Source organism: Lygodium microphyllum, chromosome 16 (genome assembly GCF_053477565.2).
Source record: "Lygodium microphyllum isolate KBCC chromosome 16, Lygodium_microphyllum_v1.1.10, whole genome shotgun sequence".
Taxonomy (NCBI): domain Eukaryota; kingdom Viridiplantae; phylum Streptophyta; class Polypodiopsida; order Schizaeales; family Lygodiaceae; genus Lygodium; species Lygodium microphyllum.
The window spans coordinates 61,720,615-61,738,215 of NC_141150.1; the positions used below are offsets into that span (position 1 = coordinate 61,720,615).

General features: G+C 38.9%; 1 protein-coding gene across 1 annotated transcript; it reads left to right on the forward strand.

Moving 5' to 3' along the window:
• Positions 1–14,835: 14,835 nt before the first annotated feature.
• LOC148022902 (dirigent protein 2-like) lies at positions 14,836–15,447 on the forward strand. Its single transcript, XM_087695272.1, has one exon. The coding sequence runs from the start codon at positions 14,836–14,838 to the stop codon at positions 15,445–15,447; it is 612 nt and encodes a 203-aa protein (XP_087551398.1).
• The last annotated feature ends 2,154 nt before the right edge of the window (positions 15,448–17,601 follow it).

The following is a 17,601-nucleotide window of genomic DNA, read 5'->3' on the forward strand; positions in this document are numbered from 1 at the left end:
TTAGCATGGAAGCATGGAAAAGTATCCTTACACACTTTATATCATTTATACATATTTTTGTAGATATTTATGGAGTGCATCCATTCAAGGCTGTATTCCTTTGTTGATTTTTCAATCAATTTTAGATGTATTTAAGAGCAAGTGAAGACACCCTAGGGACATCCAAGAAACAACACTTCCATGAGAGTAAAGACACAGCCAGAGGCGGACTTCCTATTGTCTACATGTCGTGTATAGTCAGAGTTAGTGTAACCCACAATTGTAGTATCATGGCCACCATAGCAAATACTCATATCTATGATGCCTTCTAGGTTCCTCATGATACCCTTCACACCATCCCAATGTCAGCAACCAAGTGTAAGAATATAGCATGCCACAACTCCCACACTACAAGTTCAACCACACATTTCTTATTACAAATTGTTTTGTATAGTACATGTTATTATATACCCATGATCCTTGTGTAGAGGGGATTGATAACTTTGATAGAGCTAGAAAGCTCCCCGATCGAAGCTCGCATTGGAGGGTTACAACCACTTTTGTGTGCAGTGGTCCTGTGGGATATGTTGCAATCCCCTTTTGTACAGCCATAGAAAATTGTTCACAACAAATTTTGAATATTTTTTTTGTAAAAATTTTTGCACACACTCGTAGAGGGCACTCTCCCCTAAATTTTGATTTAGAAAGTTCCCTGATTGAGCTCCCTAGCCAAAGTTAGCTCAGATTTTGTGACTAGGGGTCTATGTGGACGGTATGCCTTCAATGGTAGGGGACAAGGGTAAAAGAAATATTAGTTGACCAAGAATGTAGAGATTTGCTCCACACTTCACAGTGGCTTGATGCAAGGGATGCAGAAAGGCATAAGGACTTGATGGATAAAATGCACCAACAAAGAGACAATAGTATAAAACAAAGTAGTCATGGCTCATAGTACCAATTCGTTTTCTCACTCTTGGTATCCCCATATGAATGCATTGCATGCTACTCTATGGTGACAAGAAACTTTTTCGGATGAAAGCCACAATTAACTACTTGATCAACATAGTTAGTTCATGTCTAAGATGGACCGAGTGATGTCAACCATCTCAATCACCAACACAGAAGCCAAGTCAATCAATGACAAACTTGTAGCCCTTACGACTAAAGGTGCTCAAATGGCTACAATTCAAAGGACAGCTCAACATGATTAAGAGCATCAGCATGGGAATTCTCATCAAAATTATGAGTACCATGACCACTATCCATGGGTTCGATGCAGAAAGGCAGCAACATGTGCCTACTTATAGTTAGCATCATGCATATGATGATTGTGCATATTTTGAGCAGCAGTATGCATTTGATGACTATGTATGTTCTTATGAGCTACATTCTAGTCACATACATGGACAACCATCTAGACAACCTTATGTACATGGGCAACATCATGCCAATGGAGTGCTCAATATCATCAGCCACTTGATCATTACTATGAGAAGCATGTGCATCTTTATGTGCAACATGATACTTCTCACAAATGATGCCATGATGAGAGCATCTCACTGCAGCTTCATGAGCAAGTGCCCTATCAACCCAAGGCCCTTAACTTTAAATACCCAGTAGCCATGAATGTGGGGCTCATGGATATGCAATGCCCAAGGGTTGATACAATGATTGCAGTAGTGATTACAACCTCATCTGCTCCAGTTCTACATGGCATAGTGGCTCCTAATGAGTTTATGGACAAGTCCGTGCATGCTATCGTGTGGGTCATTGAGGATCTTGTGCCACCACTAGTGCTTGAAGATGACACCATAAATCACTTCTATGCTACATCGAATGCATTGGATCAAATTATCCTTTTGATCTCGATGATAGTACGGTGATCCATGCTTGCATGGGTGACACTTATGTTCTTGATGCTTATTATGTAGGTTATCTATTAAATCTCAAGGAAAAGAATGGTTTTAGAAAAGCCCTACCTCGATCAACATTTCACTAGTGTAGCCCTCCTTCTACTTCAAGGGTGCAATTTTGATTGAGGATTAGCTAACTTTGCCCTAACCTACATTGCAGACAACTTGCAAATAGCACACTATTTTAGAATAGTTTTTACCTTGCATTAATGAGAATAAAGTGTCACCTATATAGGCTGAAAATATGCTTCATGAGATTTTTTTTGACATGTCACATGACTCAATTGGAGCTACCTATAGGAAGTTATGACCAGTTTTCTCCAGTAAGCCAATCCTAGAAAACATGTTGTCCATTGTTTATTAGCCCCTAATTGTCAAGAATTGGTGGCCAAACTCACACATTATCAACTTGCACATTTTGTATGCATCACTTACACACTTTTATGCCCAAATTCCACATGAGATTGTACTTTCCCATACTTATATTCTCCTTTGCAATTCTGAACAGAGTAGTACTCAACAATCCCCCTTTCCCTGTGAGCCACACAAATAAGTCCTCTTTTTTGTTCTTGAGGGAATAAACCCTTGGGGTCAAGATGGAATGTAAAAGAGTGGGGATAGATTTCTAGGACATACTATCACTTGGAATTTGCACGGGGGTTCATGAAAGTCACTCGTTGCAGGGACACTTTGTGATGGGAGAATTCAATGAAACAAAACTTATCTAGAAGAATTTTTGAATGGGAAAAAAAATTCTTGATTAACAATATAGTCAAGTTAGAGGTTCATAGGACTTTCGGATTAGATCAAAAGAGTTACGGGAAAGACAAGGATAAATTCTCAATCTGAAAGAGAACGAGAAGAAGGTGAGATATCAGATTTTGTGGGAAAAATTTCAAGGAAGGCGAGGAGCATCAAGAAACTCTCGTAGAATTGATAATGAGAATTTCAAAGAGGGCAAGGACCTCATAGCTTGACTTGAAAGAAACTTTGTGGATCTTGATGAAGACCTTCAAAAGTTGGCAAGAAGCTTAAATCTGAACTCAAACCACCTTCATAAACAACTCACGACGGAAACTTGAATGTAGGTGAGGGGATGAAAGCTCGACCTCAAGCCTTCTCTCCCAAATTTGATGGTAAGATCTTGAAGAGGGTGAGGGATACAAGATCCACCTCTAGCCTCTCTCACTTCATTTGATGGCCCTTCAATGAGGCGAGGAGCTCAAGCTCACATTCAAGCCAATCTTCATACATGACTCACGACAAAAACTTCAATGTAGTCGAGGGGCTTATAATTGGACCTCAAGCCATCTCTCTCGAATTTCATGACAATCTTCGAAGAAGACGAGGGATACAACCTCTAGCCTCTCTCACTTGATTTGATGGCGTCCCAAGCTCTCCTAGTCCTCCTTTTATAGTTTTTCCTCCTCTTTCTCTCACGTTATGCTTTTAGATTTTTTATAAAAGCCTAAGGATTTTAAAGCCTTAGATTTTCCTTAAGGCTAAAACTCAAGTGTAAAAGGCCATAATCAAATAGCTTTTCCACCTAATTTATGTCGTCGGCTCTCATTATCCCAGCCCTTAATCAACACAATCTTAGAATGGTCATTGACTGAATTTCTTGGTTTTGCAATTTGGCCAATTGCAATAGGCCATAATTCACCAAGTACATGAAACAAAGAGCCTTTTCCAGCCCGATTACTTGTAAGCATTTCCATAGCAGCTTGCCATGCGAGCATCCCATGACATAGTGCTGCGGCCCCTAATTGTGACCACCACGTCCCTACTATCGCATCTCAACCCAATGCCATGCTGTATTATGATAACAACTCCTTTTTGCCACCATCACTTGGCTTGCCACCACACATGCGTGCCATCCTTCTTCTCATCAGGTCGAATTGCATGCGCACCGTCACCAGGCAGTTGATGTGCTACAAGATCGCCACCAGTTGAATGGGCACTGATATGCTAGAACATTCCGGCCATCAAATAATTTTCACTCACTAACCACAGCCTTGATCGCTTTGGTCGCACCATGCATATGATCTTATTCTTGATGCAACCATCATTGTTGATTCAATAGCTAATGATGTAACTACTACTGTTGTTGCATAGATAACTGCATCTATTGATTGTGCATCATAAAGACTAAAGAAAGATTTTGTAATAAAGTCTTCATCCCATCAGTTGGAAGAAACGATCGATGATGTAGGTGGATTAGTCGAAGAGTATCCCATCTCAATGATCACAAGCGACTCTTTCATGTTGGGTTTACTAGATGTCACATGGAATTTGTGTGAGGGTTCGTGAAAGTTCCTCGCGGTAGGGACGCTTTGTGATGGGAGAATTCAATGAAGTAAAACTTATCTAGAAGAATTTTTGAATGAGAAAAAAAATTCTTGATTAACAATATAGGCAAGTTACAGGTTCATAAGACTTTTGGATTAGATCAAAAGAGTTATGGGAAAGACAAGGATGAATTTTCAATCTCAAAGAGAAAGAGAAGAAGGTTGGATGTTAGATTTTATGGGAAACATTTCAAGGAAGGCGAGGAGCATCATGCGCGAACTCAAGCCACTCTTGTAGAATTCATGATGATAATTTCGAAGAGGGCAAGGAGCTCATAGCTCGACTTGAAAGCCACTCTGCGGATCTTGATGATGACCTTCAAAAGTAGGTGAGAAGCTTAAAGCTCAACTCAAACCACCTTCATAAATGACTTGCAACAATGTAGGCGAGGGGCTTAAAGCTCGACCTCAAGCCTTCTCGCTTGAATTTGATGGTAAGATCTTTGAACAGGGCGAGGGATACAAGCTCCACCTCTAGCCTCTCTCACTTGATTTGATGGCCCTTCAATGAGGCAAGGAGCTCAAGCTCAAAATCATCATAAACAACTCGTGCGACGGAAACTTTAGTGTAAGCAAGGGGCTTAAAGCTCGACCTCAAGCCTTCTCTTCCGAACTCGATGACAATCTTCGAAGACGGCGAGGGATACAAGCTCCACCTTTAGCCTCTCTCACTTGATTTGATGGCCTCCCAAGCTCTCCTAGTCCCTCCTTTTATAGTTTTTCCTCCTCTTCCTCTCACATTGTGCTTTTAGCTTTTTTATAAAACCCTAAGGCTTTTGAAGCCTTAGATTTTCCTTAAGGCTAGAACTCAAGTGTAAAAAGCCATAATCAAATAGCTTTTCCACCTGATTTATGCCCCCAGCTCTCATCATCCCAGCCCTTAATCAGCACCATCTTAGGATGATCGTTGTCTGAATTGCTTGGTTTTGCAATTCATCCAATTGGAATAGACCATAATTCACCAAGTACACGAATAGAAAAGCTTTTGCCAGCCCCATTACTTGTAAGAATTGCTGCAATAGTTCCTGCCCAACAATACTTTACTGCCCAATAGCTTGCCATGCCAGCATCCCGCGTCATAGTGCTGCAGTCCCCGCTTGTGACCACCACGTCCCTACTATAGCATCTCAGCCCAATGCCACACTGTATCATGATCACAGCTCAATTTTTTCCACCATCACTTGGAATGCCACCACACATGCGTGCCATCCTTCTCATTAGGTCGAATTGCATGCGTGCCATCACCAGGTGGTTGATGTGCTCTGAGATCACCACCAATTGAATGGGCACTGATGTCTTCATTCTTAACAACATCATTGTCTTCCCCAAGCTCCTCCTTTCATCCAACGAAGGTGCCAACATATCATACTGAGGCATACATTTCTCCTCAAACTGGAATATGGATTCCCCATCTGTTCTCTCTTGGATGCTCCCAACAAGATCCTTTTCCTCAAATATATGAGAATGTATACATGCTCCTGCTTTAGATTCTCTAGAAGTGTCTCAATTGCTGCCATGGTTTGGAATTTCCACACCTTTAAAGTAGACTTCCTTCATTCCTAAATATATTCGATTCTTCTCATCATCAGTCTTCAACACTGTTGTATGAAATTTATCATTAGTGTCATAATGTACTTCCAATTTTTTGATATATTTACTTAATATTTCTAAGATGTGACACAACCAACAATGGCATGATTATCAATAGAAATAAATATTCCAAATGATTCCACTCGTCAAACCACACCAGCTTAGATGGTGATCGAGATAAACAATAGGCAAAGAGTTAAGGGTAGTTGGTCGAACTTTGATCTGGTGAAAGATAGAATGACGATGTCTTTGGAGGAGTCTTGCCCAGGAAGGTAATCTATTTGGCCTAATTCGACCATATTATGAATCTTCCCTAGTAGGCCAACAAATATTTCCTTTATAATCGGGCTGTTAATGCCCTCTCAGACCCCTGTCTCACGGGTGTGATCCCCGTGAGACCCCCTAGCCAAGGGCTGCTTGCCTTCGGGTCCCAAAATAGGGGTCCATGGTGATAACTTTCATATCCAGTAGCTCAATGCATTGTTCTTTGAGTTGTTACTAGCATAGTTAGTCTATTCAACCCAAAGACTAGATTCATAAAGATAACATTTTTGTCATCTAATCACATAGACCACATCTAACATACAAGTCAAGACCCAACCAATGTCTATGCTCACACATGGCGTGTGCTCATAATACGGGCCTTATAGCTTATAGTAGCATGGATCGTATGTAGCACCTTACGAGGGTGGCGTATTAAGTATATCCTCGGCCCAACACCGAGTCTCTAAAGATGAACTCAAAGGAGATCCTTTGTAAGAGATTTGATAAAGATATCTACTTCATTCTCCTCTATTGGATAGTAGATGAGCTCTACTATCCCATCCTCAATCAAATCATGGATATAGTGATACTAGATCTCAATGTGTTTGGTGTGTGCATGAAAAACTAGATTTTTGGCAATGGCGATACAACTTTGATTGTCACATCTTAGCACTATTAGATCTTTATCCTGTACTCCATATATCATAGGATTCTCCTTAACCATACTGCTTCACATGTGGCAAAGCAAGCTACGTTGTACTTTGCTTTGGTAGAAGACAATGCCACAATTGATTGCTTCTTAATGATCCAAGAGAAGATTCCAAAATCTTAAGAGAAATAAAAATTGATTTTCTAGAATCATTATCACCTACCCAATTTGAGATACAATTCCCCATAAGAGCACTTCCAAATTTATATGTGATGCCATAGTCAAGAGTTCCTTTCAAGTATTTGAATATCCGCATTCCAGCTTTCCAATGACTTTCTCATGGTTTGTTTGAGAACCTACTCAAAATACCAATAGCAAAACTAACATCTGGCTTCGTATTACACAAGTAGATGAGGCTGCTAATGAACCTCATATACCTGCCCATGTCTGCTAGTGTTGATGTATCCTTGATGGATAACTTCACATTGATGTCCATAGGTGTAGCTATGTCCTTACACTCGGTAATGCCAAATGCTTTTAAGATCTCCTATGTATACTTTCTTTGAAATGTGAATACAAGCTCTTGCTAGAATTCAATCTCTAAACAATAGTGCAACAAGCCCAAGTTGTCATTTCAAACTCAAATCTCAAAGCCTTTCGAGTCTGATGGATCATATCTTCATAATCACTTGTAATAAGAAGGTTTTCCGCATATAGAACAATCACTATAGGCTTTTCACCATCCTTGTAAACATACAAGCTAAGATCTAAGGTACAACTTTTGAAATTCAAGCCTAAAAATAATTTATCCATCCATTGGTACCATGCTTTAGGGAATTTTTTTAGCCCATACAATATCTTCTTCAACTTATAAACTTTGCTCTCAAAATGGCGGGACCTAAAACCCTAGTGGATGAGCCATATACACCTCCTCCTTGAGGTCTCCATTCAAAAATATTGATTTAACATCCATTTTGTAAACTAGACACTAGTTATGAGCGCCTCCTACAAGTACTATATGACTAGTGGTCATTCTAGCAATTGGAGCAAATGATTCTTAAAAATCAAATCCTTCAACTTGTGAAAATCCTTATGCAACTAATCTACCTTTGTACTTTTCTAAGCTACCATCAATCTTGTACTTTACCTTCTAGACCTACTTGATGCCAATAATCTTCCTCTTTTTTGGTCGATCCACTAGCTCCCAAGTATCTTTCTTCATTATGCTATCATACTTAGCTTACATAGCTACTCTCCATACTAGATCAACAAGTGCTTCTTCCAAGTCTTTTGGCTACTTTACTTCTCTCATAATCTCAACCAACAAGGCCATATTGACTATGTGAGTATAAGCCTTTCTTTGCTCCTCTATTCTTAGAGGCCTCCTTGATCCATTTGTCTTTTCCTCAATTGTGATAGGTATAAGTTGGTGAACTTCTTCCTCATCATCCAAAGATGATGCTTCCTTCTCCTTGAGAGTATGGACAGCTCTTGGGATAGGTTCATAGTGGACTACTTCAATTGGATGATAAAGTGGAAGAAATTCTCCTCCTCCATTGCATGTGGTTGCTCCTTGAATACTACATCATGGCTTGCTATGATCTTCTTTGCCTCTTGTTTATACCATTTGTAAGCCTTTTTTCATTACTATAATCCAAGAAGATATATTTTATGGTTTTTGGATTTAACTTTTTTCTTATCCTTTGAAACATATGCATAACATTCACATCCAAAAGTTCAAAAATATGAGATAGATGATTTCTTACTAGAATAGGCCTCATGAGGAGTTTTGTCCTTAAGAGCCTTTATATAACTCCGATTGAGAATATAGATTGCAGTATTAACAACTTCAACTCCCTTTCCCTTAAGCATGCACCTTGCTATTTCCATAATGGTGCAAATTTGGTGTTTAAAATCGCCATTCGATTGAGGTGTATATGGCATCATCAATTGATGCTAAAATTCCTTGCCTCTTACAAAAGTCTTCATTGAACTCACCACTGCCATCTGTTCTAAACTTTTTCACACTTTGTTTCATTATCAACAAGATTTACTCATTCTTTAAACTTACCAAAAGCTTGAGCCTTATCGTGAAGGAATTACACCCACATCTTCGTACTGTTGTAGTTGTTAATGATCAACATAAAATAAAAAGATCCTCCCAAGTCCTGTGTAGGCATTTTACTACACAAGTTAGTATGTACCAACTCTAGAGGAGCCGTGGGTTTTTATGTGTAAATGCATTTGTGTGTTGCTTATGTTGGAGCTATATATAGCTTACTCTATCTAGACTAAGTCTCACCCATATGTATGTATCGATTGTGATCAATATGAAATAGTCTTTGGGAGTATACATGATGTGTCTCTTCTGTCCCTCTCTCTCTCATCTCTCTATATTTCACAGCTATCATGATTGACTACAACCAATACCTTGAAGAAGACAATCAAGAAGTATACCTATGTAGTGTCTCTTTAATTCTTGATTCATGTTCTTTTCATGCTTAAATTTGATGTATTGTGTATGTTATGAGTATCTTATGTTATGAATTTTAAGCATCGAAGAAGTTTACTTGATTATCGTTTAGATTGTAAATATGTTAAATTGTAGATATGCCTTGCTTGGACACCCTAAAAGTTTCTATTTGGAAAACTCTTAAGGAAATGTCTTTCTCAAGAACCAAATTTTGTGATGTGCTAGGACTCACATGCTTTCTTCCTAGCAAATCCATGCTCAATTTGGAGTTCTATGTCAAGAGTTATATCAGCTTAGGTAAATTGGACTTGAAACATGAAAATAAACAAGAGAACCGCTTTTCCTATATACTTCTACGACACAGCTTTCATCACGATTACTCACTTTTGAACTTCCACTAAAATTAACCAAATCATTATCTATTCTCTTAGCCAAAAAGTAAAGTGATAACGTTTTGATCGTTGCTCATATTTATCATCTGCTTTGGGCCGATTTATTCTTGTACATGTTTAATCTATTTTGGATTGCTTTACTCTTGCCCATGCAGTTTTGTCTATTTTAGACGGCTTTATTCTTGCCCTTGTTTCATCTATCATGTGCCACTTTATTTTAGCATATGATTTTTGAATAAAACATCTTTCTTTACAATAAAGCTTCTGCTGCATACGACTTGTTGTCCTCCACTTTCATCATCGTTTAGCACATGATGTGCAAATTTTATCATCTCATATTATACATATTCTCTCAGCTAGATATGTTAAATTTTATGATCGTCAATGGATTTCCTTCTAGACTACGTTCTACCCCTCACTTTAAAGGACAAGGATTCCTTAGATGGAAAGTAAAGATGTTGCTAATTCTTGAAGGCGATATCTTGCATGATATTGTTCTTGGTAATTATGAATGTCTACCTCAACTAATTGATCCGGCTCATGATAACACCCTTGTAATTGAAAGACCTATCTTTGAATAATGGCAAAATTCTTATAATAAGTGGGTTGGATGTAAAACAATAGCTCGTTAGTATATTTTTTCTGCTCTTCAAAAATCTCTTATGCTGGATGTATGTGATCTTTCAATCTCACAAGCTATATGGGAGTTTTAATAGCGAAATTTGAGAAGAAATCTATTACGTCGGATAGAATCTGTAATATAAATAACCAGATATTAATCCATAATACATAATGAATCACAAAAAAACTAATAATTGAAAATAGGAAATATGTATGACTTATGGGCTATCATGCACATGTAATCTATCGATGAGTGCAATGAGACCATGTCTCTCTACATATTATATCTCCAAACATGTATTGTTGCTATTTATGATTGAGTGCTCCAAGAAAAATAAAGTAGCATTGCTAGAAATGAGGTTATTAGTACATGTAGTATACAAAATAAGAAAGTGGTCGGAACTAAAATAAAACTTACAAAATCCTCCAAATAAGTTTATTCTACCACTCCTGAGATGATGCACGCCATCCATGCTCTCATTGCCTGTCACTATTGACATCATCGTCCTGGAGAGTCCATGGCCTCCTTGGTGAGTCTATGCCAATCCTTTCTATCCAATCAGTAAGGCTTTGTAGCACCACTCTTGATTGCTTTGCACGCATCTCATCATCTATGCGACATGTATGTACGCATACAATACATCTTACATCTTGTGGAAAATCGATGTACCACTATAGGTATAGGAACTCCTCATGAAAGGATGCTGCCAATATATAGTCCTTTCTTCCCTTTGGTATATTTTTTCAAGGGTGTAGAATATTGTGCCTAAATATTTTTGGCACAACTCTCTCATGCATGCCATCGCCCTTTGTCTCTCATCATTTGTGAGCATATCATAGGTTTTCTCATCCTCTAGGTATCCGTATCCTAGTGGGGTACATCTAAAGTGCGCCCTCTCTTACCTACAACTATGTTTCTAGGGATAACCAGGAGACCCATGTTCATTTAGCATATCTATAAGGGTGGTATCTCTCAGAATAGGACCCATAGGGCTACCACACCTAGGGACGACTAAGCAAAATTTAGAGTCAAGGCAGTAGGTGTTCCTACAGGTATAGCAACCTTGGAGGTGATAAGTGTCCACTCAATTGACGAGATGGAAACAATGTATCAATGTCTCCACAACACCCACTTGAGCCACCCTCTCTAGAATCAGTACAGAAGTAGGGAGTATAAATTAGTTATGGAGTCACAACATCTACATCTCTATAGCATCCCCCATGGAACCACCCCTACAATGACAAGGAGAGAAAGTTTGTGACTCTCCAAGGCATCTACCCCAACCACTCTCTTCGCCAATCAAGAAAGGTGCCCCTGAGCCTCTCTCCGCGTCTAGTCTAGAAGAGTGTCTACTCTGTCTATTGCAGATCGATGCATTGGAGCATACTGAGGTAGAATGTACAAAATGTCAAGATGATGACTAAGAGAACTCCTGGTTAGCCATATCTTTGAAGCGTGCCATCTAATCTGAAGATATACATGTGCAGAAGATATCCAATAGCTCCTTATCTGTAATCACTCGACTCATTGTGCTCTCTTCTGTAGATCATCAATAATAACCTACATAATTAGAAAATTGCAACATGACTAGTCACAATTGGATAAAGATAAAAATAAAATGGATAGAAGAGAGACGCTAGTAGGAAAACAGAAAAATAAATCTGTATTAGAGTTTGAAGGAAACAAAGAAGTAATAGATAGCACAATCGGAAATTGCACTCCGATGCAGAGTTCGAACCTCCTGCCCACCCCCGAGCTAACTTCTTATATACATGATAGAATCAAAATCTCACTCTCAATTGCACTTTAGCTCACAATCTCAATCGCAATCACAATTGCAGTCACACTTATAGTCTCAATCTTGAGTTTTTAAAATAAGAGAATGATGAAGATAACTTTTTTTTAAACTTTTCTACCGAAACAACTTTACGCATTCAGAATAGGCTTTTTCCAAGAATGGTGTGTTTTCCAAGAAAAGCATGTTAAAATTGATGCAATCATCCAAATCATCACTTACGTCATGTGACCTATCAAAAATGAAAAGAAAGCACTTATGAGACGATATAATATTCTCCTACCAAAAATGAAAAGAAAGCACAAAAATGCGACCAAGCCTATGAGACAATATAGTGTTCTTCTCAATCTCCTCTTTCAACTCTGTAAGAACAACTTTGAGCAAATTTTGCTCAGTTTGACAACAAATTTACCATCACTACAATTTATCAAAACATTTAAATTGACCTAAAAATCATTTTCAAATACTATCTACACACATGTAAAAAAAAAGTTCAATGATATGACTTTATTAGGATAGATCATAAAAATGATTAGCGATATCAATATAAGGCTGAAGATACAACACAATAACATAACTTTACAAAAAATGATGTTAGTTAAAAAGCATATATTAAAATACTAGTAAAAGTAAATTATCAACGGATTTGACAAGCGATGCAAATATGACCAGTCTTACGACTCCATGTGAAGCTTTTGGCATAGCTCAATGTATACTAGAAGGTCTATGCATAGGTCTCCAAAAAAAGAGGAGTCCACTTTATTCTCGAAAAAATCTTATATTCTTGTCTCTTCGTCTACATTGCTCGTGTTAGTCTCCTTTGCATGCTCCAAGCCCTCCTCGTCCTCCACCCCCCATAACATTGACTGCTCTACCTACATACTCTCCTTGTCCACGTTAGGGATATTACTTTCATCATACAGCCAAGCGCTTTGAGATATTGATAGTACAACATACATTTCTTTCTTTCTCAATAAATTTTTTTGAAGGTCTTAGATTGCACTATCCTAAGGTTTGAATTCGAAAGTAGGAAGTCAACATAGAGTAGAAAGCTATGCATCTATTTTGATTGTATTCATTTCTTAACTATAATTCAAACATTTCTTTAAATGTGAAGAAAATGATATCAGTGTGGGAAAGAAAAATATCTGGAGAACATCAAATGGAGTGCATTAGGCACTCTACCCAAAAGAATTGGTCAATTTCATAAACAACATGAACTTGACATTATGCCCATAGCCAGGTAGAATTGGCAAGACCTCTTTCATAGCTTGATCAAGGACAAAGATCTAACCCAATCATGATTTCTTTATTCAGAGCAACTCTCTTCCTATTTTTCCTAATCGTTCTAAATGGCTTGAATAACACCTCAAAGCTCAAAGTATACTCTTACTAGGGTAATGGGGCCAATTTAGTGCCACCTAGCAAAACCCTCGTCAACAATCACACAAGTAGAAGATTTTCTATCAGATTGTACAGCATTGAGATCATATGGATGAGGAAACCCTTTATAAAAAGTTGTAACACTTGATTCTTCACATAGAACTTGCGCGATGCTTGCAAATAATTCCTCTATTGTGTTTTTCACATGTTGTTTTGTGTTTTTCACCTGTTGCACGAGGCAAGTAATTCAAAGTTTGTCAAAAAAGAGGAGACAAGTAATTTTTGCCTGTTGTTTTATTTTTTTCACCCCCTTAACCAGGCTGTAATCCCTAGTTTTGCTATTGATCCATACATACATAGAACCCCGTTTCACTCTAGATAAACCTTAACAATTCATTGAAGTGCTGCCTTTCCTTTCAGATAACCCTACTACGATGACTAGTTTTTCCCCACAATAGTTTATTTAGGCAAGCCATTGTGATTTCGTCAGCGGGTTTATCAATATTATTGTATTGTATAAATATTATTGTACACGACTACATGCATCCTAGGGCCTTGCAGCCGGCCTTTTCCGATCGATTACCATGCATAAGATGCTCGGTCGGGTTCCCGAAAGGCAACATATAGTTAACGAACAACTTGCAAAAGAAAAGGGCTAAATGACCTCTTCACAGTCAAATCCGATTGAACAAAACCTTCTGCTCGACAATGACATCGTAGAAAAACTTGTGTTAGTTTAAGCAATACAGTTATAATATTGTGATGCGATAACGTAAGTGCACAGACTGACGATAATTAATCGCTACATCGATGATGACCAGGTCCCATCCTCAGTTGAAGATGGCACTGCAAAGTCGGAAGTTGGAACGAGTGATAATTCGCTACGTGGCAAATACAGAGATCGCCACCGGATGCAATGCTCAATATCAGTCTGCAGCGCAGGTCAGGTTTGTAAATGACTCGGGCTCCGCTTACACCATCAGATCATCAGCACTGCCATAAGAAGTCTACCGCGTGGCCGCTTTATTATACACACACGCGCACAACCTAGAAATGCGTGCTTATCGCTCACGGTGAGATTAAAACTTAGATTAGTTAAGCACTGGTCGTCGATGCAAATTACAGAAGAATAAGTCGCGGCGAGGGAGGGAGCTTGTCGATTAAAGACGATTTCCGCATAGGATCCTGCGTATAAATATGTAGGCGCTCCTGGCCACTACCAAGAACTGATATCGATCGAAGGTGCAGCGATTGCTCTCTCTCTAGGTGTCTCGGGTTCTGATTCTCTCTCTCTCTCTCTCTCTCTCTCTCTCTCTCTTCGTAATCCTCGCTCTCTCTCTCTCTCTCTCTCTCTCTCTCTCTTTTCGTGATCCTCTCTCTCTGTCTGTCTGGATCTCTATCAGCTAGATCTCGATCTCTGTTCTTACATGGCCGCGGCAGCTGGCCGTCTCAAAGGCGGCACTGATCCGTCGGCGGTCGTTGGGCGGCTGAAATCACAGCGGAATACGACCTCATTCGTCATTGTAACTCTATTACTGTCGATGGCTGTCGACAGTAGCGTGGCGCGGTCGTCCAAGGATCTGTGTAGTAGTTATAGGTTGAAACCCAGGTTCCCTCCTAGCCTGGAGTTCTATGTCCACGCCCTGACCAGCTCGGCTACCTACACGACGAGCCCCTCCAACCCTTCCCTCACGGGCACCTTCGGCCAGACGGCTATCTTCGACTACAACATCACCTCAGGACTGGACGCGGCGTCTTCCCGGCAGCTGGGTTCCATCCGGGGCTTTGAAGCATACAACGGCCTCGACCCGGCCTTCGCCACCATCTTGGTCCTTAATACCATCACCTACGACGACGGCACTTACAACGGCACCTTCTGCCTCCATGGCCAGGCCAACATCAACCTCAGCTCCTACGACATCCCCGTCGTCGGCGGCACCGGCTCCTTCGTTGGTGCCTCCGGCTACTCGCACGTGACTAACCTGCGCACCCCCGGCGACGACCACGTCTTCCAGCACGTCCTCCACTTCTTCGTTTAGCCTGTTCTCTCTTGAACTCGCAACCTCAAATTGATATTCTGATACCATCCAGTAGGTGCTGTATTTCACAGAAACCATTTATCAATAAGAAAGTAAAGCTTTTCTACCTTCTTCTGCATGAAACTGCATAAGAGCAGTACGCTGAGTACTGGTTTTCTGTTAGCCATCAGGCAATACGCCCGTCTCTCTCTCTCTATCTGTCAGCGTTCGGGCAATACGTCATATACACGATGCCTCACCAATGGGCTCGTGGCATAGTGGTTTGGGAGTGGGCGTGCATCCATTCGCTTTTCAATACATATCGACGCCTCTCTCTATATAAAAAATTGAATATTCTATGTGAATCAATACATATCGACGCCTCTCTCTCTATATAAAAAATTGAATATTCTATGTGAATTTATCGGTCTCTCAATAATAATAGTGTCTACTATTTGAAAAGTCCTACATGCCAAGGCTTATTGTGCTAAAATAATTATGTTACTTGTCTTTGATGAAGAGTTGCATTGTTAGATAAGAAACATACATGCAACTCTAAGTTATGAACATTAGTTCTACTAGCTACAATGGAAAGTTAAACATAGATAATTCTGACTATGAAGGGCAAAGTCTCATTCACTCTATGTTGACCACTTACACATGATTGTTTGCTTTACATGTTTATGCATCCCGACATTAGAATTTACAATGCACATTTATGGGTCCCCCACAAACAAGGGTATGCTTGTAAAAGATCAAATGTTCTGACATAGGATTTAGCATATAACTACTCTATTAAATAGAGCAATAAATAGATCTCAAGATATGAAAAAAATGAAAGACATGATGATAACAAGCTTTCAATTGGTGTATGATTGTATTGCCCCCCTAAGCTTGGACAGAAGAGTAGAGCATCTAACATCTAAGGGGTTGAACTAATTTGTGTGGGAAAATAGAGACTGAGAGAATACTTGAGGAAAAGTTAAATGATTGATAAATGAGTGAAGACTGATTGATGTGGTATTCACATGTATGTTTTATATACAAATGCCCTATTAGGAGGTCAATGTGATAGATGAGAAAACTATCCACTAGCTAGGACAAAAAGGTGGAAAAGAAGATAAGAATATCTAGAAATGAGGAGGTGGAAGAAGAAAGTAAGATGCATAAAAGAGATTGACATTTCAAGCTCATACATGACAACATTAAATGCTTTCCAACATCCCCTCTGAAGCTGAGATGGGTCAACAAATAAAAATGACAATTGAATGAGGTTGGTAAGACTAGATCTCCCGTCTAACAAAGAACTGGGTGCAACTATCTCAATAATATTATGAGGTTTAAAAACAATTAGGCTAATATAATTTAAAAAAAGATTCTTAGAAGATATGATCCTTGTGAGAAAGCCAACCAAGTTATTCAAGATGGATACATGTTCCGAATCTAGAAACCCTTCTTAATACAACTCTTCTTTAAAATAATAGTGAAGACTTGTATGCTTGTGCTTGTCAATAAGAAAATCACCTAAGGCAATGATAGTAATACAGGATTGATTATCACAATATAGAGTGAATGAAGAGTTGGTGGTGTAAAAGCCAACCTCTTACATCATTTAAAGTATTCAATTGTAGTCTTTATTGGCAAGGGATGCAAGCATATATTTGGTATTTGTTGTAAACAAAGCTATAAAGTTCTACTTCTTTCTACTCCAATAAATAGGAGTTCCTCCTATGAGTAGGATGTAGCCAATATTAGACCTTTGAGTGGGGATGCCACCCCTAATCAACATCACAATATGCTTTAAGAGAATCTATAGAATGATAATGATACTTAAGACTGATATGATTTGTAATACTTTTTATATAGTAGATTTGTCTTGCTAAGGTCTTCTAATGATCTTAGCTTGTATGATGCAAAGTATTTAGAGAGGATATGACCCATAAAGCAAAGATGGGGAAAGTGCAAGTAATAGGTTATTGGATGTGATCCAGGGTTTGAGCATGAAGTTCTTATGAAAGAAGGAGTACACTGGAATACTTGAAGCAGTAATAAGAGGGGCATTAGTAGAAGAACAACATTAAAAAAAAATTTGATGTAGAAATAAATTGATTTACCTTTCTTGATGTATTCTAGCATAATGACGGCTGCTGTATTTCACTTGGACATAAGAAAGAT